Consider the following 27835-nt stretch of genomic DNA (forward strand, 5'->3'; position numbering starts at 1 on the left):
TTCTAATGAATGTGTCGCCCTTCATTTTTTAATTAGTTATTTCATTGTGTTAATATTTTACGATGTTTCGTTTTTTTCCTTTATAAATGCAGGAAGTAGACCCAGGCAGTTTAGTGTCGAACTCGAGGATGCATTTCATTGTGCGACTTCTGATGTGGGCGTACTTGCAATAACATTAGGTTGGTCGTAGAAATAGTGTTATGGCTACTAGTTAGCGAAACTGAAAATGTCTGAGGACGAAGGAGATTTTGTTTTTGATCATGGGATTGTTGTGCCCTATCGATTCGAGCCGGAATACACAGAAGAAGAGCTGGCTAATTTGCAGGCTGATCGTGCGAGAGCGAGTCAGGAGCGGGCCGAGGTTGAGGAACCACAGGCTATTCCCCGGACAAACGGTGGTTTGTATCACAGACAGACGCGATAGCGTTAATAAGCCCGCATAGTACCTACCTCGAGCGGTTCGACCAACGATGGGAAAAGGGTGGGTACAGCTCCAGGCTTCAGACGGTCACCTTGGTAGTCGGTGCCTTGAAGGTAGTCGCTGCATACCCTTAGTCCTAGTTTGCAAACTTCTTCGGCTGTTATGTTGGGGCGTTTGATCATAGACATATACATGTAAATGGTAAATGGACTGCATTTATATAGTGCTTTTATCCAAAGCGCTTTACAATTGATGCCTCTCATTCGCCTGAGCAGTTAGGGGTTAGGTGTCTTGCTCAAGGACACTTCGACATGCCCAGGGTGGGGTTTGAACCGGCAACCCTCCGACTGCCAGACAACTGCTCTTACCTCCTGAGCTATGTCGCCCCTGATGTATGCGCCTGATTACATCCAGCCATGTCTGGCACAAAGTTGCATCGCATCGAAAACTATGAAAACGTGCTTTCAAGGCAAGTTTAACGGGGGCATTATAACAACTGGGAACAATGCACCTCATTATTACACCGATATTGCATCAAACAAAAGCTAGCAGACGTTAGTTTGTTCGATTTCATCGCTAAGTTTGGTTTCATCGGAATGTTTTGGAATGTTTTGCTTCGCTTCTTCTCGAAGAAAAAACCGGAAACCGTACTACTATGTGGACTTGCGCTAAAAAAAAATAGGTCTTTGTTTCTAACGTTAGACATTTAAAATGAAATAACTAATCGAAAAATGAAGGGCGACACATTCATTAGAAGGACAGATTAGAAGGGGGGGGGGGGACCCCAGGAGAGCCGGCACACTGAGACAGACAGTTCGATTAACCAATAGGGAAGCTTCCGCTTTTGCCCCAGAAAGTACATGCGTTCGTCCAGACTAATGAAGGACTAGTGCAAATCTTAAGAAGGACCATTCAAAGACAGTATTACCATTTATTCAATAATATGCCATAAACCTTATACCACACCTGTATAATATTCAGTTTAATCCCTAAAATTAAACTAAATAAGCTAATTTCACTTTTGGAAAAACCACTGGAATCTGATTTTTGTTCTCGGTCCAGCAGGTTGGAGAGGAAGATGATGTGTATACATGTGGAAGATGCCTCTGATTAGAATGAAACAGGTACACAGGTACCCTAGATGCCACTCCCCCAGTGTTGAATGCAGTAACTCAGGAGCTGTCAAGCCATACATATAATCATACTATAACCACCACCTATATTTACTTAAATTTATTTTATTTTATTTTATTTTTTACAAGAGCACTGCAGCTGGATATTCAATAGGAAGCCAATCCTTTTCTTATACATGGACATACAAATCTTGTACACGGAGAAGTGTTATAATGTCATTGTGCATGTTGATCTGAATAAGAAACATCGTCCAAAGATTTAATTTTTATATTATTTCAGATGATTTAGCTTTTTCCTGTCATGCACAAACCTATGTACTTGTACTTTTAATCAATAAAAATGACAAAAATAATTGTGCTGTATCTGTGTTTAATCTTTTATTAAACAAATTCGGCTTTACTTTATCAAATCCATACACAATTTGCAGACACTTACATTTTCTGGTAGGATCTACAGATAGAAGCACATCATACAAGGGCCATATATTTATCACAAAAGCTGACCCCTCTAACAAAAAGCTGACCCCTTTATTGCAGCAAGGATATTCTCAGAACACTAAATAATCAATTAATTAAATATGAATGTTTCGCTCTTGATTATAGTAATATACTTGGTGACAATGCAAAGCAGTATATGGCAAAATGAATAAACAATATTGAAATAAGACATCAATTGATGTACCGTTAAAAAATCAAAAGGACCCTTTCCACACCCAGCACACGTACTACAGAACAGAATAAACGGTTCTTATGATTCTTGTTATACCACAGCCAAAACCTCCATCTTCATGGCCGTTCGATAACAAACGCCTATTTCTGTCGTGCTGACAGAAATCACAAGCCTTAACCACATCGCGCACAAGCTATATCCGATAAAAAAGTATCATATGTGAAATGTGTGCATGAAGAATTACAATCAAAATTCCTACATACATGTTTGCATAAACGTCCTCTTTAAAACAATTCTCATAATCCACCTCTTCTTCTTCTTCTTCTTCAAAATATGGTGTCTGGAAACAGAAAAGGAACACAGTGAAACCATTTCATTGCAGACACAAATGCACAGAAGTTATACTTCCTGCAGCTCCAGAAAAGCTTGTATAGTGATGTTATGGGTTGTGCATGTGTGCACTACCCCATTACTGTGCAAAAATGACCTCTATTAATACTTTTTGTTGAAACTATTTCCTATGGACAATGCAATTAGACACTATTTCACACCAGGCACACAGGGCCTACACAATATTTAAAAAACTAATATGTACATTTACAATGGTGAATTTAATGCTATGAAATAACAGCAGACCTGCCAACCTGCACGCATTTTGTGTACCAACCACGCAATTCTTGGTCAAAATACGCAGGTACGAAATGCCAGCTGAAACTACGCAAAAAAAAAAATTTAAAAAAAAATATATATATTTTTATATATATATATATATATATATATATATATATATATATATTATTGTAATTTAATTACGAAAAACAACTAATGAATGCAAAACAATACCGTACATTTATTCGGTATTTAAACGACATCGGATTGAACCAGATGCTACGACATTGTGGTTCTGTAACCCCTCCACGACCCACTCAACATCCACTGATCAGAATCAGAATCAGAATCAGAATCGAATTTATTGCCAAGTACATTTACACATACGAGGAATTTGATACGCAGCGGTACTTTATTATCCACCGAGGCGTAACGCTGCATTGCTGAGGTAAAATGGGAAGTGGGGAGTAATAATCAAGCACAAATATGTGAACGTAATGTTAACATATAAAACGGTAAAATTTGTTCGGTAACTTTACGAGATGATGCATTTCAAGGGGTATATCCTAATGAGATAAATTTGTGTATATAGTTAGTCGTAGTAGTAGCTCGCATGCGATTTAGCCTCGTTACGAGACGTGTGAATAACTGATGGAGTAATTTAGCTGCAGTAACTCAAACGCTACGGAGACTCCCTGTTCAAACTTTGAATCGCGCACGCTGTGTTGAAGCAAAGTTTTGCAAAGGTGTTTGACTATAGACGGCTAACGTAGCAAATAATTCCTATTATTGCAGCCAGTCACCCGACCAGCCTTGCAGTTAGAAAATAATCATGACGTCAGATGACGAGGATACTTCAAGGCGAGAGAGAGAGCAGCAGACCTACTAAAAAGAAGCGAGTCCATGCCCCCCAGAAGTTCCTCGCAAAATATCGGGAGCAATGGCCGTGGCTCCGCCCCTCAAAACTTCCGCACCATGCATTTTGCACATTGTGCAATTATGATTTTGACATTAGCCACCAAGGAGCTTCAGGTAATAATTTGGCTAAACCTCTAGTTACCTACATTCCGAGATAATTTTTCAGTTGAATACTATTTTTTTCATTAGGCCTATATGATGTGTGCCTGTATAAGCTGATTCAATAATTTAATTATTAAATAAAAATGGAAATCATGAACAGAAACTTGGTTTTATTCATAATTGACAGTGTTTTACATCGCAACATAAGCTTTTTTTACATTACAACATACGTTTCTGTAAATACTTGAAAATGAAAACATATGTTACAATATACAAAATAAATTACTTCCATTTTTATTAAATAAGTGAATGCAATTCACTTATGATTATCAGTTTGTAAAAGCACACATATCATATAATGAAATATTAATCATGAAAAAATTGTTTTAAGCAGGTGTACTCAAACTTTTGACTTGAAAGTATATTATAATATAGCCCAGTGCAGTGCAAGCGATATTTTAGAATCATGTCAAATTATACAATTTTGCCTGATCACTTTAACAGTCAGAACTGGAATTATGAAGAAAGGCTTGTGTGTGCGTGTGTGCGTGCAAAGCGAAGTGGTGCGAAAGCATGTGAACTAAGACTATTGTGGTATGCAAAATATTTTCCCAAGGTTGGCAGGTCTGTAACAGGAACAGGCTCAGTAAAAATGACATCATGGTACAAGCTGCTTCTGAGTTCTCTGAAGGGTACTTCCTTCCAAAAGTCCCCTCGACCAGCTATTTTAAAGCAGGCTCATTATCAAGAAGTATCTAAGAATACGTAGAACTGCCTGAGGAAATGAAAAACATACACTCAGCTTATCTGCACCCTCCATGAAAACAACCAAATGAATAGAATAATAGAATAAAAAATGCACATTGTGTTCCAAAATTTCTGATGAAACATTTGGGGAAACTGCTTTTACTCAAATAAACATAATTCTTAAAAAATACTTGTTTTTTTTTTAACTAATATAATTTTTCTCAAAAACACTGGGGCAACACAGAAAAATATGGTGGAAGATGACTGATGCTAAGTACTAGGATATTTTAGCTTAAAACCTGTTTGTCTCTGCCAGGAGGTTGAGACTTGGCCGTAGATGGACCTTTCAACAAGACAATGACCCCAAACATACCTAAAAATAAACACAGAAATGATTGCATGAACACAAAATCAATGTTTTGCAATGACCATCTCAGTCTCTGGACTTAAACCCTATTGGAAACTTGTGGTCTGAATTTAAGAGAGAAGTCCACAAGGTCCACAAACCTAAAAATATCAAGGATCTCAAATTTATCTGCATGGAGGAGAGGTCCAATATCCCTCCAAAAGTGTTCTCCAACCAGGGGTTAAATTGGGGGTGAACGTAGGTGGACGGTGTCCACCCACCTTTGGTAAATAAATAAATAATTTTACCAGCAGTTTTACAAATAACTATGCCAATCCAGTCCATTTTCGTAGGCTCCAGTCCATGTGTCCCCTCTAGCCAGTTACTCACTCAACCAATCAAAAATCCGAAGGAAAAAACTCAGGAGGAACAGTCGTTTGTATAGACAGGCACAGAAAGAACAATATCGTTGATTGTCTTGATTGTTTGGAAGCGGATGCGGTAGGTAATTTCATTAACATGTAATTTCATCTATGCAACATTTTAAAGAGAGATGAATAAACAGCCCCCACGAACGCCGGCTATTATTAACAGCAACTTTGATTGCTTGAGCAAAATCAGCAGGTTGCTGGTCAGCAGCTAAGCTGGGATTGAATATTTCCCACATACATAAGGTTTAAATTCAGCGGCAACTGGTGAGTTGAAAATCGGTGGGGCGCAAAACTTTAATTTAAACTAATCATTGATCGCAGCCTGTTTTAGTAATTTTCCTTTATAATCAAGCGTGCCAACGATCGGATTAATCAAATGGCAAGTAACCTAACACAGCATCTTCATACCATGTTAGGGGGATTAAATCATAAATTCAATTTATCCGTTAAAAATTTTAATCACCAAGTAGTCTACACTTAACAAACAAGATACACCAGTCTGTTATCTACCGTGTTAGCTTTCAGAATAACCAGCAAAAACAAAACCTGCACTTCAATTTTGTTTACAATCTACGAATTGCAGATATTTTCCATGAATACGAGTGCGGAGAAGGAAGTGCATGAATTCGCAAATAATGTGCACAATTTCGTACTGCAAATGAAAATAAGGCATAGGCTACTCGCTAAAACTGCCTATTTGGGGAGAGCTGGCTATATATGATAGTGTTGAGTAGCCTATTTTGTGGATTAATTGTATTGATACTCAAGGAAATTCAGGGGAAGATTCCGCCACTGCTTAGTGATTAAAACGGATTTTTCTAAATCACATTTATCATTTAATCTCCCTAACACAATGCGAAGAAGCTATGTCCCTTTCCAGTTGATTAGTCAGATGTTGCATGCTTGTTAATCACTGAAACTTAATTAAAACAGTTTGAGATCAATGATTAGTTTAATGGAAAGTTTTTTTCCATTACTTGAAATACATTATGTAAATCTTGCATCAATAGTATACATTCTTTTTAAAACAATTATGTGCACAATACATTAAAGATACAACTATTTTGAGCTGAGACATTCATTGGTTTGTACCTTTTTTCACCCACCTCCCACCGGATCTCGGGGTCCACCCACCTCCCAAATCCCAATTTAACCCCATGTCTCCAACAGTGTCAGACGTTACAGGAACTAGACTCAGTGCTGTTATCCTCTCCGGGGGAGGCTTAACCAGATATTAATCATAGGCATGCCAGTCATTTTGAAACCTACTGTATGTTCTGCAGAAAAAAATTGTATTACTCAATAAAAACTTTTTGTGTCTGAAAAATTGTGTTAAGATAACAGCGTGTGGCCCCCCCTTACGTTATAGCCGAAAATATGACCTACTGTATGCTTTAATTTTTTACAGTCATTCTGCTCACTTTCATGAAGGGTGTCAATAGTTCTAGAATTGACGGCTCACTTAATCTAAAATAGTATATTATTCCTTTCATGTGCTAACAAGAGACATTACATTATTGAACTCACCCCACTGTTGACATAAATGTTGTCACCACCAGGAGAGGACGGATCTTCACCGGGCCCCTGTCTCCTGCTGCTAGATGGCATTTCAGACCGTCCAATTCAGCATTATTCATTTATGTTTAATCAGATTATGAGTCTGAATATTTTACTTCTGTGTACTTTAGAGCCCTACCAGTATTTGGCTGGCCCCATGTTTTCCTGTATTCCCACATGCTGGTCATCGCTGTGAAAATAAAACAAGAAAATGACAATGGTATTACACACCCTAGCCCATCGCCACGGCAACCCCCATGCACATTAGTTGTCATACAAAATACACCGTGAGCCAGACAGTTAATTAACAGAAGTCAGGACTATTGACCGCCTACTGAAATCTCCACTGCCTAGTGCCTAGATAGTGTGTGTAGTACCCCACTCCCACGGCACCAGTTGCTACTGGTTCAGCTCATATTTCATGTGGAAAATGTGAACGTTTGCCACATTAAGAAAGAGCTGTAGTGGGTTACACCAGTCAAGAGTCAGACTACAATTTGTTGACATGCCTTAAAAACCTGTGCCAGACATGTCAGTATGATTGTCTGGAGCTATTACCTACTTTTTAAACTGAAATCATCCTTGTCAAATTTGCATGCTTGCCTGCATATCTGTATGTACATTCTTGAGGTGATTTTTAAGAATAAATTTGCAGTTTTGAAAAAATGATTGTATTTAAAAAATGGATTTTGCTATCCAGAAAAAGGCAGTTGTTTCGTGGCTCGTGATAATTGTTCCAAAAACTTTTGAAAACTTGTTTCAAAAAATGAGTTCAAGCATTTGAGAAAATCTATGACTAGGTAGAAATTGGTAGTGAGCATAGCATGAAACCTAGTTATATAATTAAATTCTTCTTTTGGATGGCATTTAATTATATAGCTAGTTAATTATACAGCTAGTTACTGTTTGCTGTTAATTAATAGTATTAATTTTTGTCTATACTAAATATGCACATTTTTTCTGTTGCATACTTTGGAGACTTACAGGCCTGCAGTTGAGTAGACAGGGTTTATCTTTACTTCCACACTTTGAAGATTAAAAGCAAAAAAAAAAATGTTATACATATTTCATTTGCCACATTTTAATTAGCGATTTCTTATACTAAAAAATGAACGTAGGTTGGTAGGCCTTTGATGTGACATCCTCTGAGCGCTTGCATTTTGTTTTAAATTCATCCAAACAACAGCCAGCCCAGATTCAGGGGATATTCTATATTAAACACAAAAGGCATGTCAAAAAGTTGAGAAAGCAGAGGGACATTTATAGGAGCAAAAAGAAACGAAACCAGTAAAAAAGAAGGCTTCGCAGCAGGCAATGAACTTTCGATTTCCTGGTCCATCTAAACATAATCCCGTTCCTTTTGAAACACAGCATACAAACAGTAGTAAATTATCTCATATTTCATGTGATGCATATCCAGATAGAGAACAATTCTATCTTATCTTATTATAGCAGTATCAAACATTTTGCCTCAGAATAAGTTGCTATCAAAATGTGTTAGTTCTCATATTGAAGAATATTGTGAAATACTTCAGGCATTGTGCAAAAACATGTAAAATAAATAAATAAATTATCCCACTTACATGCCACATTCAAAATTTTAGAAGATTGCACAGATGTGACCTGCTGATACTTTGCTGTGCAAGTCAAGTGCTGGTTGTGGTCAGAGTTTGTGGCAGTGAAAGTCAGGCTTGAAGTCACTCTCCATTGGCCATTGGGCAGCTCCTCTGATTGGATGGTGGTTGTTCCACTGCGGCTCCAGATCAGGTGAGGCAGCTCCGTGGGACAGGAGTGAGACACAGAGCAGGAAGCAGTCACAGCGTCACCTGCTTTGACCTCCCTGCTCACGGTCAGCAATGGGGAGGCTGGATAGTCTGTAGTCAAGTGAAAACAAGCATCTAATAAACCGCCATCTGTAAACTACAAGATCCCAATGAATCATTTTCAGTTTTTGGTCAACAAAGTGAGCTGTCACATTTCTAGAGAATAAAGCCATGAAAACATATTTCCAATCACAGCTGGTCTCAAGCATGCAGTGGGGCTTTCAACAGCCAAAGTGCACAGACCTAAAAGGAAGTGCTTATGTTTCACAATGACTTTAACGCAGGATCTCATCAGTATATACTCATGATTTTAAAAATAAGCCACATGGAGAACACTTCTGCAAACGCACCTTGGACATCAATGGAGACCATATTCTCTTTGTAAGAGGCCTTATTAAAGTCACAAATCTCTATCCTAAAAATAAATGGGCCATTGTCCTTTTTTTTCAGGTGATTAATTCTCAGTGAACAGTTCTTCCTTGCAAGAGCCCCAATCAAATTTGTCCGGCCCCTGAATTCTTCCATCACTTTGGAGGAGTCTGGGTGGTAAATGAGTTGGTAGTTGGTCATATGCCATATTCCTGTCATTGCTGGAGGCTTTTTTGGGGGATCTGGGTAATTGAACTTGCAGGGAACCACGACACATGACCCCAGCAGTGCTGAGATTGTTTCTGGTATTTCTGCAGTCCATGAAGCCGCGTGCACATTTAGCACTGGAAAAAAAACACAATCACAGTGTGACATTATGAGATTATGTTCCATACAGACTTTAAAATGGTGTGAAGTGTGCTCTTGGGTAGAAATAGCTGTACGAAATGAGTATTGTACCTTATTGAACCTGTGTTTTGTATTTGTCCAATGACCATGATATGCACTTTTGTACGTCGCTTTGGATAAAAGCATCTGCTAAATGAATGTAATGTAAAAATTTTAGTTTTTCGTCATTTTTACTCCTAGATTTGATTCTGAATTTCTTGGCAACATTTTTTCCAAATTAGCCAAAATGTATATGGTCAGCCATTTTAGTCTCTTTCTAAAAGAGAAAAAATAATCTACATGTTAATCTGTGTCTTTGTATCCCGCTGATTAACTAATTGAGCTCAAGTAAGTGTAAACAAAAAAAAAAATAGTCACATTTATGTGTCAATGTTTTTATTTCAAAATAAATTTGAATATTACATTACAGGCCTTTATCAGATGATCATATTTAGAACGACTTACACAACTTTTTTTTTTTTTTACATTGCATTCTTTTATACAGCTGGATATATACTGAAGCAATGCAGATTAAGTACCTTGCTCAAGGGTACAACAGCAGTGTCCTACCTGAGAATCGAACCTGTGACCTTTAGGTTACAAGCCCAGTGCCTTACCCATTATACTGCACTTCCGCCCCATGTAAGCCACAGGCAACTGCAGAAAGTTCTGTTCTCTGCTATTTTGCCCTTAATTATCTAGATTTCATCATCTTTCAGATATTGTAGCTACAATCACCTTGACTGAATTAGGCAAGCCTGAGCTTTTAACATATTATTGGCTAAAAAGTGCAGGTGACACGTAACCACCAAGGCCAGTTGTGTTTTTTTGTATTTTTTTTTTTTTTGGAATACCACCAACACCCAAATCAAATCCATTTTGGCTTCAACAAATATAAGTAATTTAGCATTTTTCTTTTATTCATGTCAAAGTGAACAAGAATCATTCAGTGCCAATAATGAGGCGTGTACTTATCACCGATTAAGTGAAATCTCTGAACTCTCTCCTAATTTCAATAATGAGTAGCAAAGCAAGTTACAGTTTGAGTATGGACAAAAGACCTTTCTTAACATTTCATAACATAACATTCTGTCAGGACCACTGTCATCAAGTAGAACTTTATTGACAATAAAGGCAATACAGTTATGTTTGGCGGTATGGCTCTGTTCTGGAGCTCTCCCGCCAACCACGCAGCCTGCGTGGATAAGGCCGGGAGGCCAGCAGCCAAACCCCCCCTTAGAGGGGTACACACAGAACAGATCCAGCAGCAAAGCAGTTTTTAACACATATGAATGGAGCAAATGCAATTTCTTAACACATAAGGATGGAGCAATACAATTCTTAACACATAGGAATGGAGAATGCAAATTCTTGACGCATGGGGATGGAGCTGGGGTGGTGGAGGGGATTTACGAAGCAACGTGCAGTGCTTGCATGCAGGAGGAGCAGCCGAATGAGTAGAGGGAGGCTGTTTAAGTAGACCGCCCTGTTAGTGAATGTACTGTGATATGCGAACATCACTCAGCTGAGCCATCAGCTGATTCGGCCGGAGCGCTTGACTCTCGTGACCTGCGCGATGCTCCATTAATGACGAGATCAGGCCATTCAGCCCAACAATGCTTGCCATATTCCTGAATAAATTGTACCTAGTGCTCTGAGTATCTACAGACTAGTTAGTGTCTAACATCATATCAAACCTGGTCTTGAAAAGCTGAAAAACTTTCTTCCTCTACTACGTGACTTGTGAATAGACATGTTCTTCCTGTAAACAAGCTGAAAGAGCAACAACAGAATAAAAACAGTACCATTTGAGTAGATGGCATAAAACCATAAAGCCTGTGTTCTCATTGCAGATGAATGCAGACGAAGACCTTGCCTGGTGGAAGAGAAAGAAATAGTTGCATGATATAGGGCCACTTTTAAAGACAGTAAACATAGTCCATTGTGGTGTACCCAACCTCAAGAAAATCAACTCAGGTTATTTATAACTGAACCGCAGAAACGGTGATATACAAGACAACTCTGCAAAGTGTTAAAAGCTTGGTCAGGTTTGGCTGAAGGCATTTGGTTCAAGTAAAACAAACCCCAATTGTTGAGACAAAGGACATACATTTTTTAAAACATATTTTCTTGTTTACACAAACACAATGTATAATATAAGGCTGCACAGTATATTGCCTTTTATTGCTAATATTTAACAATTGTACACAACTGTATGTTTTGATCAACATTTTAAGATTTTTTAAAAGAACAATACATGAAAGCCTTAACTTGGATTTGTGATAAAATTTAGATGCCTGTGTTGTTTTGTTTCTTTTTTTTACAGTCAGCTTTCTGAGTTCTGCAATCATGAACATGAATCTGCTAAACCGAGATTGTGAAGAAAAACTATTTCCTGCATTTATTTGTTTTTCAAAGTAAACAAAAATGTTGACTGAATACAGGCTTCAGCATTCCACATACATATGCAGCATCAGCGTTTAATAGCATGAGCATTGTGTCGGGTTTCATTCATACATTAATAAAGTAACATACTACTAGTTAGTTAGTCAGTCAGCCAGTTAGTTAGTTAGTTAGTTAGAGTCTTTATAATCCCCTTGGGGTAATTTGTTCTGCAGCATAGTCTACAATAAATAACAATATATGTATACTCATGACAACTGATAAAGATTAAAAAACATTTTTAAAAATACTGCACTTTATGTATCAAAGATTATGTATTTCAAATGTATGTGTAAAATGTTTCATCTTTCATTAATAATACCCTGATCTGTATTTTAAAGTCACATGACTATTAATATCTCAGTAAAAACAGTAGGCCTACACAAGGCTATCGCCTGATTAGGTGCAGCTTATTTCCTTTTTTGTTTCCGGAGTCTGTGGTTCTTTGCTCTTGTTCATTTAATGTCGTCTACTGGCCGTAAGGACAGGTTTGTCCTTGTTTGTGTAACATAGTTTAATGTTCAGCAGAATTGTTTATACAGTAGGTTGCCAGAGTCTGCACTTCTTGCATGTGCTGTCTCTCTTGAAACCATACTCTCCCCCTCTACAGCAATTCAATCCCACATATTTGCACAGTTTTCATTATAAGTAACTGGATAAGAGAATCTGCTAAATGTCAGTAAAGTAAAAAGCCTAAATTACTGACGCCAAACATTTCAAAAAAGTTATAGAATTTTTGTTTTTCTTTTCTGCTTTGTTTTGTTGGGTTTGTTTAACTGTACAGTTTGACTGGGCTGGCTAATTTGCTGGGTTCACTTCACTTTACAACATCTCTCTACCAGTGTGTCCCTACCATCATCTCAGCCCACATAAGGAAGAAAAACACGTAAATCGCCTGCCAGAAATAAAATTAATTAATTAATTAATTAATTGCACAATGTAAACACAATATTACACAAAATATGCAGTCAATTAGTGCCAGTTCATTCACAAGGTAATGGAAAAAATACTATAATATTAATTTGTATTCAATTTAACACATGAAATGTAATGCAGCACATTCAAAGAGCATAATGTCAGGCTAAAATATCCAATATTTCAACTAAATTGTGCCAATAGTTGTCAAATTATGGCTTTTAATAGGTGGTAGCATACACCTAAATGCCTAAAACATAATCAACCCATAATTTAAAAATCAGCACCCAGCCACATCAATACATACCTGCACTTTGATAATTATGTTTCACTGTAATCCTTGCAAGATTATTCGATTTGTGCAGCCGATGAAGACACGATCAAGCAACTGGTCAGGTCTGACTGAAAATGTGCAGCATGTACCACATCCTAATAACAAAAGACAACTTCCTGCCTTGTAACTGAGCTAATTTCCTACACACTCATATGAACTTCATCCTGCACCCTCGTATCACACTTAAGATATTTAACTGTAAAAATAAACTGAGCCAAAAATACCACAGCTAGTAGTGCCATTTCAGGTGTTCCTGAGTGATATACACAGCCATTGGTAGTAGTGCCATTTCAGGTGTTCCTGAGTGGTATACACAGCCATTGGTAGTAGTGCCATTTCAGGTGTTCCTGAGTGATATACACAGCCATTGGTAGTAGTGCCATTTCAGGTGTTCCTGAGTGGTATACACAGCCATTGGTAGTAGTGCCATTTCAGGTGTTCCTGAGGGACATAAGATTTGAAAGTAAGCTTTACAGTATGTGTTCTGATATCATATGTCATCCTGAAACAACAAGTGATGCCAGTTCTTACAGTTTCACTACTGCATATTCTGCCAGCTGGCAAGCAGAATATAGAACTGTCCCATTTTTATCACTTAATATTTTATGTACACTGTAGGGCAAATGTAACTGGACAGTTGGTTCTCATCGTTAAGCATCCTGCTAGCTACAGCAGGTAACAAAACCAGGAAAGATCTCAACCAAGCACTTACGCTGAGTTCCATAAGTTTGCCTCTCAAGCTTAATGTGATAAAGCATACAGGGAAATGTTCCAAAATTTACCATTTACAGTTATGCAAATCTGGCATCTAGTAACGTGGTTGCAACCATAGCAGTTATCTCTTTGAAGGCATATGCAGTTAAATCATGCAAAAGCAATCCTTCCCACATGAATCATGGTTTACCACAATAAAGTCTATTGTTCTCACTGTAGAGTAACGTAGCAGTGGAAGTCAGTGGTTCCAGCTAATGAAAACCACTTTTAACTGAGTAAGTGAAACCAAGGGTTGGTCTGATTGGTCATACAGTAATAAACATACCTGCCTTTTCATGCTAAGTGTAACTGTTTCGGTCACACATTTCTACTGTGCTAAATACAACTCAACATTTCCAGCTCATCTCTGTAGCACAGCCTTACTAAACCGCTCCCTCTCCACCAGCAGATGGCGCATTAACCACATCACCCCTCCACAGTTTGCCTCTGGCTTCCTGTTACGGTAGAGGTAGAGAGGAGTGTAGGACAGCTTCCTCACAGAGGATTTTGCAGTTGAATCTTTTCGGTGCATCGGTGAAGGTAAAAGGTAAGCCATTCCTTTAATATTGATCTCTCATTTACCAATGAATTTCATTATTATACATTTCAACATACAACTCACTTGTCACATATTCTGTTAAATGCAAAAGTACTGGGACAGTATTTTTGTTTTGGCTGTGTACTCTAACACAGTGGATTTACACTGTATCAAACAGTTGATTTTGACACATCCAATGTTTTGGCTATGTCTCTGATCAATTTATTCTGTAGCCTCATGATGGCCTACTTTACTGGCATTGACACCTAGTTCTAATAACCTCAACAGACTCCAGTTGCAAATTACACACCTAGAATCATCTCTAAACCTTTTTTGGGTGTCATGTATATTAATCAATGCCATGCAGCTGGTATTCAGCAAGAATCAGCTGAGCAGCCAATTACTTTTGTTCTTCTAAAATGGAGGACTATTTATAAAAAGTGTTGCAATTCCTACACGGTTACAGCTGTATATGTCCTCAAATTAAGGCTGACAGTCTGCACTTTAACCCCATACTCAGGGGCGACATAGCTCAGGAGGTAAGACCGATTGTCTGGCAGTCGGAGGGTTGCCGGTTCAAACCCCGCCCTGGGCGTGTCGAAGTGTCCTTGAGCAAGACACCTAACCCCTAACTGCTCTGGCGAATGAGAGGCATCAATTGTAAAGTGCTTTGGATAAAAGCGCTATATAAATGCAGTCCATTTACTCAATATTTTATTTTCAATGTGCTAGAGTAGAAAAGCCAAAAAAACAAATATTGCCGATATTTTTGCATTTAACTGTATATGTGTCCGGCGGCAGGGTGGTGCAGTGAGTAGCACTGTAGCCTCACAACAAGAAGGTCGTAGATCCGAATCTCAGCTTGGGGCCTTTGTGTGTGGAGTTTGCATGTTCTCCCCGTGTCCGCGTGGGTTTCCTCAGGGTACTCCGGTTTCCTCCCACAGTCCAAAGACATGCAGGTAGGCTAATTGGAGACTCTAAATTGCCCATAGGTATGAGTGAGCGAGTGAATGGTGTGTGTGCCCTGCGATAGATTGGCGGCCTGTCCAGGGTGTGTTCCTGCCTCTCGCCCAATGCATGCTGGGATAGGCTCCAGTGCCCCCCGTGACCCTGCTCAGGATATAGATAATGGATGGACCCAGCTCAGGATAAGCAGGCATAGATAATGGATGGACCCAGCTCAGGATAAGCGGGTGTAGATAATGGATGGATGTATGTGTGTCCGTGGAATCTTTTCACCAAAGGGTGAGCTTGTACTTGCCTTACCTTGTTGTTGTGGTTGGCATTTCACTGACTAACTGGCTAAAGCTAGGAGTTGATTTGAGACAAAAACCAGTATATTTTTGCTCATCACTGTTTGGTCCGTAGAAAATTTGGCGAGAGCTATGTTTTTTTGTGCATTAATATGCACAATGTGGTAATACACAATTCGTGAACTGAACATCGTAGATTTACAGTTTAATTTTTAATCATTTAAGCTATTGTCAGGACGGCTTCCATCCTTATTCAATTTGAAATCACAGTAGCTTTGCAGCCATTTTTTCCTGTTCCTCTTGTTCCTCTGATGTAATTCACACAGTGTATGATGTTAGGATTAGTTTGACAGTCTTCCATCCATCCATCCATCCATCATCTATCATACAAGGGCCATATATTTATCACAAAAGCTGACCCCTCTAACACCGTGAATTATTTATTGCAGCAAAGATATTCTCAGAACACAAAATAATCAATGAATTAAATATAAATTTTTCCCTCTTGATTATAGTAATATACTTGGTGACAATACATGTAGGCCTGCAAAGCAGTATAAGGCAGTATTAATAAACAATATTGAAATAAGACATCAAGTAATGTACCGTTAAAAAATCAAAAGGATCCTTTCCAAGCACCCAGCACACGTACTAGAGAACAGAATTAACCCTTCTTATGATTCTTGTGATACCAAAACCTCCATCTTCATGGCCGTTCAGTAATAAACGTGCTGGCAGAAATCACAAGCCTTATTCACATCGCGCACAAGCTATATCCAATAAAAAAAGTATCATATGTGAAATGTGTGCATGGAGACTTTGAATCAAAATTCCTGTAGTGTGACAAAGGCCTTATAAATACATAGTCATCGCTTGAACTGCCTCCGGATCACGTATGTTAAAGTAGCAGGTTTTTCTTAAGACAAGCCAACTTTGTGCCATTACATGTTCGCATAAACATCCTCTTTAAAACAATTTTCATAATCCACCTCTTCTTCTTCTTCAAAATATGGTGTCTGGAAATAGAAAAGGAATACAGTGAAACCATTTCATTTCGGACACAAATGCACAGAAGTTATACTTCCTGCAGCTCCAGAAAAGCTTGTATAGTGATGTTATGCCTCCAGGGTTGTGCATGTGTGCACTACCCCATTACTGTGCAAAAGATTACCTCTATTCATACTATCACTCTATTGTAACTATTTCCTATGGACCATGCAATAAGACACTATTTCACACCAGGCACAAAGGGCCTACACAATATTTAAAAAACTGTCTCCAGGGGAGGCATAACCAGATATTAATCAAAGGGATGCCAATCATTTTGAAACCTACTGTATGTTCTGCAGAGAAAAATTGTATTACTCAATAAAAACTCTTTGTGTCTGAAAAATTGTGTTAAGATAACAGCATGTGGCTCCCCCTTACGTTAGAGCCGAAAATGGGCAGTGTAGCACAGTGGGTAAGGAACTGGGCTTGGATATCCATTACTGGATAGGACACTGCCGTTGTACCCTTGAGCGAGGTACTTAACCTGAATTGCTTCAGTACATATCCAGCTGTATAAATGGATGCAAGGTAAATGCTGTGTAAGGGGCGACATAGCTCAGGAGGTAAGACCGATTGTCTGGCAGTCGGAGGGTTGCTGGTTCAAACCCCGCCCTGGGCATGTCGAAGTGTCCACCTAACCCCTAACCCCTAACTGCTCTGGCGAATGAGAAGCATCAATTGTAAAGTGCTTTGGATAAAAGCGCTATATAAATGCAGTCCATTTACCAAAATGTTGTGTAAGTCGCTCTGGATAAGAGCATCTGCTAAATGCTGTAATGTAATGTAAAATATGCCCCACTGTATGCTTTCATTTTTTTACAGTCATTCTACTCACTTTCATGAAGGGTGCCAATAATTCTAGAATTGGCTGCTCACTTAACCCAGAAAGAACACTTCGTTTCAAGTGCTTACAGGCAATATTAAATTATTGAACTTACCGCACTGTTAACACAAATGTTATCACCCCCGGGAGCAGACTGATCTTCAACAGGCCCCTTTCCCCTGCTGCTAGATGGCATTAAAGACAGTCAATTCAGCATTATTCATTCATGTTTAATCAGAATATGAGTCTGAATATTTTTCTTCAGTGTACTTTAGAGACTTACTGGGATTTGGCTGGCGCTATGTTTTCCTGTGTTCCCACATGCTGGTCATCGCTGTGAAAATAAAACAAGAAATGACACGCGTATTACACACCCTAGCCCTTCGCCGCGGCAACCCCCATGCACGTTAGCCTGTGTGTCATGCAAAATTCACGTGAGCCGGACAGAAAACTGCAGATAACAGACGGCTAATCAGCAAAAGTGAGGACTATTGATCGCCGACTGAAATCTCCACTGCTTAGATAGTGTGTGTAGTACCCCACTCCCACGGCACCACCTACTAGTTCAGCTCGTATTTGATGTGGAAAATATGACTCTTTGTCACATTAAGAAAGAGCTGTAGTGGGCTATGCTGGTCAAGAGTCTGACAACAATTTGTTGACATGCCTTAAAAACCTGTGCCAGATAAGTCTGTATGATTGTCTGGAGCTATTACCTACTTTTTAAACTGAAATCATCCTTGTCAAATTTGCGTGCTTGCCTGCAAGTCTGTATGTACATTCTTGAGGCGATTTTTAAGAATAAATTTGCAGTTTTGAAAAAATGATTGTTTTAAAAATTGATTTTGCTAACCAACAAAAGGCAGTTGTTTTGTGGCTTGTGTTAATTGTTCAAAAAACTTTTGAACCAGTGTTTCAAACAATTAGTTCAAGCTATGACTAGGTAGAAATTGGTAGTGAGTGTAGCATGAAACCTAGTTATATAATTAAATGCTCCTTTTGGACCGCATTTAATTATATAGCTAATTAAGTATGCAGCTAGTTACTGTTCGCTGTTAATTAATAGTATTAATTTTTGTCTATACTGAATATGCATTTTTCTGTCGCATACTTTGGAGACTTACAGGTCTGCAGTTGAGTAGACAGGGTTTATCTTTACTTCCACACTTTAAAAGCAACAAAAAAAAAATGTTATACATGTTTCATTTGCCACATTTTAATTAGCGATTTCTTATGCTAAAACATAAGTGTAGGTAGGTGGGCCTATGATGTGACATTATCTGAGCACTTCGGTTTGCATTTCGTACCAAATTCATCCAAACAACAGCCAGCCCAGTTTCAGGGGATAATCTATATTAAATGTAAAAGGTCCATCTAAACATAATCCCATTCCTTTTGAAACATACAGCATACAAACAGTAGCCTGTGGGTGGCTTGCATGTTGATGTAATCCATTAGTAATTAATCACAGCTTCATAAGCATTCCAGTATGTTTCAGTTATGTACAGTGTTAAAATTAGGACTTACTGCAATGCAACATTGTACTGTGTCATTGTACTCCCTTTGAAAAGTGAACGGTACATTTTTTCATTTTATATAATATGTGTTGCAGTACTGCTTCCTTTTAAAACATATCTCCAGGGCATATATTATGAAATTTCCAGTCTGATGTGAGGGGTTTTCTAAATAACACTTACCGTTTTTTTCGTCTTGAACATTTCCACAGCAATAAAATAACCAATATGAGCACAAAGGCAGAAGCAGCCGCGCCTGATAAGTAGATGGCCATCAGTACTCCTGTGAGGATAAATTCCAGATTAATTGGGATGGCAGGTCTGCCATCCCACCCTGCTACACTGTAAAGATAAGGATATTGCTGATGCCTTAATTTACTTTTTGAGAGTTTCACTACAGAGGAGGTTACCAATAGGCTGCAAGGCATATTCAGAACACAGAACGTCTCAGAATATTTTAATATAGAGAATAAAGAAGTATTGGATTGTTACAGGCATTTAGCAGACGCTCTTATCCCAAGCGACTTATATTGTATCCAGTGATACAGCTGGATATGTACTGAAGCAATGCAGGTTAAATACCTTGCTCAAGGGTACAACGGCAGTGTCCTACCGGTGAATCGAGTCTGCGACCTTAAATTAGGTTACAAGACCAACTCCTTAGCCATTATACTACACTTCTGCCTACTGGATAGATTACATAAACTAAAGACAAGTCCCTGGCCCTGATGACATATACCTAAGAGTACTCAAAGATTTAGCTGAGATCTGTAACGGTACGGGTGCTGGGACCCAGGCGCAGAGTGGAAAAAAACACGAAACAAAAAAGGGAGAAAATTAACAAAAACTTTACTTACAGAAAATTAACAAAGACTTTACTTACAGAAAGGAAGGCAAACAAACAGAACAGAAAAGGACACGAAGGGCAAAAACACAAACTCAAAAAATATCTAAATAAAACAGAAAACAAGAGGAACTCACAAACATGGGCAGGGCAGAACACAGGCAGGTAGAGGACAAGGGCAGGTCAAACAGAGCACAAGGGCAGGTCAAACAAAACACAGGCAGGTATAATCGGTGGTTTGCAAACAGACATCGGAAACAAACACAAGGAACCAGCACCCGAGTCAAGGGAACAGAGAACTTAAATAGACAGGGGTAACAAGACACAGGTGAACTCAAAAAACAATCAAACCAGAAGGAGGGGATAAGACACAGGTGGGAACAATGATGGGATAACGAGACAATGAAACAATCATACAATTAACAGGGGGGGAGCAGGACACAAAACAGAAGTGCCGCCATCTGGCGGCCCAACAGGGGAAACACAGACAGGAAAACAGGACCATGACAGAGATCATCTTTAAACCACTGGCAGAAAGTTTTGGACAAACTTTAGAAAATGCAGAAATACCAGAGGACTAGAAGCAAGGTAGTGTAATGCACACACACACACACACACATATATATATATATATATATTAGGGCTGTAAAACGATAATAACGCGTTAACGCACATTCGTTTTAACGCCACTAATTTTTTTAACGCACGTTCTGTTATGCTGAACGTTTGCCCGACCCTTATTACATTACATTACATTATAGGCATTTAGCAGACGCTCTTATCCAGAGCGACGTACAACAAGTGCATAGGTTTCATGATGTAGAGGCGCAAAAGAAACACTAGAGTGAAGTAAGGATCGTAGTGCCAGAAGTGACCACATCGATCAGGACTCCAACCCTGTAGAGTAAGCTTGTTCAGCAAGCAAGAATCCTACCAAGTACAAACTAGCACTGGAATCACACCTAATCATACAAAAACAATCCTGCCAGATACACTAACATAATCAAATTATCCTAGCTAGATACAGTGAGCTGAACTATAGGCTAGAGAGGGGTGGGGAGAGGTGCAGCCTGAAGAGATGAGTCTTCAGTCTGCGTTTGAAAGTGGTGAGATTCTCTGCTGTTCTGACCGTCACGGGGAGGTCATTCCACCAGCGAGGGGCCAGGACAGACAGCAGACGGGAGCGGGAAGTGCAGACGCGAAGAGGGGGAGGTGCCAAGCGTCCAGAGGTGGCCGAACGGAGAGGTCTGGCTGGTGTGTAGGGTCTGATGATCCTCTGAATGTACCCTGGTGCTGACCCCTTAGCTGCCTGGTATGCAAGCACCAAGGACTTAAACTTATGCTACGTTCAAGACAACTTGGAACTAGCAAAAAACGAGGTCCGACTTGTGAAAAAAGCAACTGAACGGTCGTAGAACTCGAAATTATAGGTCGGAAATTCGAGCATCATTTCTGAGCTCCGACTTTTCCGACTACCGGATTGGTTACGTCACATTAAGATAAATGGCGGCATTTGTAGTTCGTGGTAAGAAAGAAAAATGGTGTATTTAGGCTTTTCATGCATTTGCATTTGGGTGTGTGATTATGTGATATGCGTTAGTATCGTTTATGTTTGCCATTCACTATAGCAATATTTGAAATTTAAAAGTTACGATATCCATCAACAACTTTTTTCGCTAGCCAGCTTAGCTAGAAAACGTTATTTTGCTCAGAAATAAAAGCTGCAAATGATATAACCTGACAGTGATACCATATTTACATTTCAGTACTACTGCAGCCTAAGTAGTTTCGCGGTTTCACTCTATTTACTCATTTAATATACTCCTTACCAATAAAAAAAGCAGCGTGTACTGTGGGAATCCATGTTTCCCGAGTAAAACAGCGCGAACACATTGTCATTGTCTGGGCATACTGTTCAGAAGTAGGGAGCTGCCCTGTTGTCCGACAATGTAAACAGGCTTGTCTGTTTAAGCAACTGGCTCGGTGCAAAGAAATAGAAGTAGCCTATAGCCGAACTGTTGTATCCAAGGGAATTGAAGTATAGCCTAACTGCAATATCCTGGTTCGAGTCCTAGTTCTGTATTATACTCCCTTTCCACTGTTTCCGGTTCACTTTATTTATTGTTTGTTTTATTTTGTATCATGGTGTTTTGATCCCACATAGTAGAAGGGGATGTTTTGTGAGCCTTTATTTACCCCATGTGAGGTTGGACACAATTACGTTGTGTGAGTTGCTTTAGAAGTGCGAGGGATCCAGGGAATGATCTTTGAGCAATGGAAAATTTAGCTGACCAATGTACCTGTTGTAGAATGTGTCTGTTGTTGCGATGCATTGAGGTCCATCGTTTTGTGTTAATGCTTAAAAAACGGGATGTTTTAGTGAACCTTTATAAGCATAAAGTAGGACACACTACATTGCGTGAGTACTCATATTACTAAGTAATGTTAAATTTAACAGGTCAATATGCCCATCTGTTGTTGCCTGTTGGGCTTGAGTTTGCCATGTTATAATTTGAGCATATTTTGTTATGCTAAATGCAGTACCTTTGAGGGTTTCTGGACAATATTTGTCATTGTTTTGGGTTGTTAATTGATTTCCAATAATAAATAAACATAAATTTGCAGAAAGCAAGCATATTTGTTCACTCCCATGTTGATAAGAGTATTAAACACTTGAAAAATATCCCTTTAAGGTACATTTTGAAAAGATAAAAAATGTGCGATTAATCGCGATTAACTATGGACAATCATGCGATTAATCGCAATTAAATATTTTAATCAATTGACAGCCCTAATATATATATATATATATATAACCCCTTTGAAAGTTAAGGAAAATGGTAAAGTACCTCTTTGGTTGGTTTCCAGGACCCTTGTTTCGTTCCCATGTTTGTTGCTGGCGTAGCAGGACACCACATCAGTAAGGCCCAGGTGGAAATGCAGTGTGTGAACAGTGGCGGAGTCCTGTCCATCTGTGCTGTGGACGCTGCTGCTGTTTTCAGTTTTGCCATCTGCAAGTTTCCACTGGACTCTGCTAGCGGGCCTGGACTCCACCAGGCACCGGCAGTTCACCCCTGTGATTTCTGCAACACAGCCTGATTGTGCTCCAATGCTTGGGGGGTCTGGAAATTATTAAATAATTCCTATTATTATTATGATTATTATTAGATTTTTTAAACTACAGTTTTCAGTTCATTTACATACTGTGCCAAATGTATGCCTGTATCACTAACTAGCCAAATTTTAGTATAAAAACTAAGCATCTGCCTTTGTGCACTGCTGATGATGTTAGGGCAAATAAATGGAAAAGTTGAGGCCTGACAATAACTTACACAAGTTCATGTGGAGATGAAACATACACAGCAATTTTAATTCAATTTGGACCTCTTACAGAAAGACATCTGTAGTTGTAGTTTAAAATCAAGCAGATCTCTCCTGAGATCCTTGCTCCATTTTATTTTTATGTCAAAACACTGATAACTGGAGACCCATCAAACACTGCAGATGTGTACCCAACACATCTCTTCACCTGATATATGCTCAGAAAGATGGTCATTACGTATTCATTTCAGGCCAGACGACAAAGACGTGAGGGCCTGTGTGTAACTGTCCAAATGAAACGTTTTGATCTGCACTTACACTCCACGCTGATCTTGGCCAGAGTGGAGTTCTTGTGCCCCTCTGTGTTGATGGCTGCACAGTAGAGAGCTTTAGTGTGTCTGGACACGTGCAGTTTGTAGATTCGTTCCTCTGACAGCAGAGTGCCAGTGGTGTTGTACCACTGGTAGCCGTGTGCAGGAGGGTTACTGTCACTGGAACACTGCACCTCCACAGCATCTCCCTCCTTCACCACTGTGGACTCAGGCTCGACCTCCACACGGACTGGGGCATCTAGATGAACGACAACAGTCACAAACATAGTTTATTTCCACATAAACTCATAACATGGTCCTTTATTTGAACGTTTCATGAGCTAGGAGATATAAATACCCTCAAACTAAAGCTGACAATCTGCATTTTAACCTCGCATTCATTGTATTTCAAATCCAATGTGCTGGAGTACAGAATCAAACCAACATAAATTTTGTTACAGTCCTAATACTTTTGCATTTACAGTAACTGTAAATTATCTCATATTTCATGTGATGCATACCCAGATAGAGAACAATTCTACGAGTTTACATCTTCTTATAGCAGTATCACACATTTAGCCTCAGAATAAGATGCTATCAAAATGCATTAGTTCTCATTTTGAAGAATATTGTGAAATACTTCAGGCTTTGTGGAAAAACATGTAAAATAAATAAATAAATAAATAAATTAGCCCACTTACATGTCACATTCAATATTTTATAAGATTGCACAGATGTGACCTGCTGATACTTTGCTGTGCAAGTCAGGTGCTGGTTGTGGTCAGAGTTTGTGGCAGTGAAAGTTAAGTTTGACGTCTCTTTCCATTGGCCGTTGGGCAGCTCCTCTGATTGGTTGGTGGTTGTTCCACTGCGGCTCCAGATCAGGTGAGGCAGCTCCGTGGGACAGGAGTGAGACACAGAGCAGGAAGCAGTCACAGCATCACCTGCTTTGACCTCCCTGCTCACGGTCAGCCGTGGGGAGGCTGGAGAGTCTGTAGTCAAGTGATAACAAGCATCTAATAAACCGCCATCTGTAAGCTACAAGATCCCAATGAATCATTTTCAGTTTTCGGTCAACAAAGTGAGCTGTCACAATTCTAGAGAATAAAGCCATGAAAACATATTTCCAATCACAGCTGGTCTCAAGAATGCAGTGGGGCTTTCAATAGCCAAAGTGCACAGACCTAAAAGGAAGTGCCTATGTTTTACAATGACTTTAACGCAGGATCTTATCAGTATATACTCATGATTTTAAAAATAAGCCACATAGAGAACACTTCTTCAAACGCACCTTGGACATCAATGGAGACCGATTTATCTTTGTAAGAGTACTTATCAAAGTCACGAATCTCTATCCTAAAAATAAATGGGCCATTGTCCTTTTTTTTCAGGTGATTAATTCTCAGTGAACAGTCTTTTCTTGCAAGATCCCCAATCAGATTTGTCTGGCCCCTGAATTCTTTCATCACTTTGGAGGAGTCCGGGTGATAAATGTATATGTCTTGATTTGTCGTGTGCCATATTCCTGTCAGGTCTGTAGGCTTTATTTCACGGTCTGGGTAATTGAACTTGCAGGGAACCACGACACAAGACCCCTGCAGTGCTGAGATTGTTTGTGGTATTTCTGCAGTCCATGAAGCCGCGTGCACATTTAGCACTGGAAAAAAACACAATCATAGTGTGACATTATGAGATTATGTTCCATACAGACTTTAAAATGGTGTGAAGTGTGTTCTTGGGTAGAAACAGCTGTACGAAATGAGTATTTATCTTATTGAACCTGTGTTTTGTAGTTGTGCAATGACCATGATATGCACTTTTGTACGTCGCTTTGGATAAAATCGTCTGCTAAATAATGTAAATATTTTCGTTTTTTTGTCATTTTTACTCCTAGATTTGTTTCTGAATTTCTTGGCAACACTTTTTCCAAATTAGCCAAAATGTATATGGTCAGCCATTATAGTCTCTTTCTAAAAGAAAAAAAAAATCTACATGTTAATCTGTGTCTTTGTATCTCGCTGATTAACTAATTGAGCTCAAGTAAGTGTAAACAAAAAAAAAAACAGTCACATTTATGTATCAATGTTTTTATTTCAAAATAAATTTGAATATTACATTACAGGCCTTTATCAGATGATCATATTTAAAACGACTTACACAACTTTTTTTTTTTACATTGCATTCATTTATACAGCTGGATATATACTGAAGCAATGCAGATTAAGTACCTTGCTCAAGGGTACAACAGCAGTGTCCTACCTGAGAATCGAACCTGTGACCTTTAGGTTACAAGCCCAGTGCCTTACCCATTATACTGCACTTCCGCCCCATGTAAGCCACAGGCAACTGCAGAAAGTTCTGTGCTCTGCTATTTTGCCCTTAATTATCTAGATTTCATCATCTTTCAGATATTGTAGCTACAATCACCTTGATTGAATTAGGCAAGCCTGAGCTTTTAACATATTATTGGCTGAAAAGCATAGGCTCACTGTAACCACCAAGGCCAGTTGTGTCTTTTTTTTTTTTTTTAGAATACCACCGACACCCAAATAAAATCCATTTTGGCTTCAACAAATATAAGTAATTTAGCATTTTTCTTTTATTCATGTCAAAGTGAACAAGAATCATTCAGTGCCAACAATGAGGGATTTTAGTGTGTACCTATCACCAATTAAGTGAAATCTCAGAACTCTCTCCAAATTTCAATAATGAGTAGCAAAGCAAGTTACAGTTTGACTATGGACAAAAGACCTTTCTTAACATTTCTTAACATAACATAATGATGAGAACAGGCCATTCAGCCCAACAATGCTTGCCATATTCCTGACTATATTGTACCTAGTGGTCTAAGTACCTACAGACTAGTTAGTGTCTAACACCATATCAAGCCTGGTCTTGAAAAGCTGAAAAGGTTTCTGCCTCTACTATGTGACTTGTGAATAGACATATTCTTCCTGTAAACAAGCTGAAAGAGCAACAACAGAATAAAAACAGTACCATATGAGTAGATGGCATATAACCATAAAGCCTGTGTTCTCATTGCAGATGAATGCAGAGGAAGACCTTGCCTGGTGGAAGAGAAAGAAATAGTTGCATGATATAGGGCCACTTTTAAAGACAGTAAACATAGTCCATTGTGGTGTACTGAACCTCAAGAAACTCAACTCAGGTTATTTATAACTGAACCGCAGAAACAGTGAAATGCAACACAACTCTGCAAAGTGTTAAAAGCTTGGTCAGGTTTGGCTGAAGGCATTTGGTTCAAGTTAAACAAACCCCAATTGTTGAGACAAATGACATACATATTTTTAAACATATTTTCTTGTTTACACAAACACAATGTATAGTATAAGACTACACAGTATACTGCCTTTTATTGCTAATTTAGCAATTGTACACAACTGCATGTTTTGATCAACATTTAAAGATTTTTTAAAAGAACAATACATGTAGACCTTAACTTGGATTTGTGATTAAATTTAGATGCCTGTTTCTTTTTTTCTCTATTTTTAACAGTCAACTTCATGAACATGAATCTGCTAAACCGAGTTTGTGAAGAAAAACTATTTCCTGCATTTATTTGTATTTCAAAGTAAACAAAAATGTTGACTGAATACAGGCTTCAGCATTTCACATACATATGCAGCATTAGCGTTTAATAGCATGAGCATTGTGTCGGGTTTCAGTCATTCATTAATAAAGTAACATACTACTAGTTAGTTAGTCAGTCAGTTAGTTAGTTAGAGTCTTTACAATCCCCTTGAGGTAATTTGTTTTGCAGCATAGTCCTCTCCACGTGACTGACTATTTACCTCTCCTACACACACCCCCGAACTCCCCTCTTCTTCTCAGGTTTTACCCCAGGCCTCTGTTTCCAGTACTAGCACCCCCTATCTGTTAGGAGTGCAATTTTTTCCTTCGTCCTCAGTGGCCTTTCCCTTTCCTTCTCCTCCGGTCTGTACCACTGGCTCTCCCTACTCTCGTATCCTTAAACTTAATGTTCAACAGTATATCTCTCCTCCCATCATTCCTACCCGAATCTCTGTTAGATATCCCACTCATTATCCAATCCGTGCTGTTACTGTTTCCAATTTAATTACAATTCCCCTTCAGCTTCCTATCACCAGCTCTGTTCCCATTCTATTTAATCCAACTACCTTTAGAAACAGAAAAGGATTAGGAATTATTCACTTAAATATTAGAAGTTTACTTCAGAAATTAGAT

At 38.8% G+C, this 27835-nt stretch overlaps 1 protein-coding gene and 1 long non-coding RNA gene across 9 annotated transcripts in view; one reads left to right on the forward strand and one right to left on the reverse strand.

Moving 5' to 3' along the window:
• Positions 1-2477: 2477 nt before the first annotated feature.
• Positions 2478-27835, reverse strand: part of LOC118235773 (myelin-associated glycoprotein-like) — a 29767-nt gene continuing 4409 nt past the window's right edge. The window contains exons 2-12 of one of the 8 annotated variants that reach the window (XM_035433578.1): positions 26609-26679; positions 24903-25268; positions 24313-24603; positions 23619-23870; positions 22829-23101; positions 19319-19418; positions 18746-18787; positions 7074-7124; positions 6905-6971; positions 4900-4973; positions 2478-2564 (exon numbers count right to left, since the gene is read on the reverse strand). In XM_035433578.1, coding sequence (XP_035289469.1) covers positions 4947-4973; positions 6905-6971; positions 7074-7124; positions 18746-18787; positions 19319-19418; positions 22829-23101; positions 23619-23870; positions 24313-24603; positions 24903-25268; positions 26609-26651 — 1512 coding nt within the window. In that variant the 5' untranslated portion in view covers positions 26652-26679 and the 3' untranslated portion in view covers positions 2478-2564; positions 4900-4946. The other 7 variants (XM_035433570.1, XM_035433561.1, XM_035433550.1 and 4 more) reach the window with 7 other exon arrangements.
• LOC118236040 lies at positions 14150-26783 on the forward strand. The gene is made up of 4 exons (XR_004766970.1): positions 14150-14193; positions 14367-14504; positions 15417-15454; positions 26657-26783. It is a non-coding gene; the product is annotated as an uncharacterized LOC118236040 (long non-coding RNA).

Source organism: Anguilla anguilla, chromosome 1 (genome assembly GCF_013347855.1).
Source record: "Anguilla anguilla isolate fAngAng1 chromosome 1, fAngAng1.pri, whole genome shotgun sequence".
Lineage (NCBI taxonomy): Eukaryota > Metazoa > Chordata > Actinopteri > Anguilliformes > Anguillidae > Anguilla > Anguilla anguilla.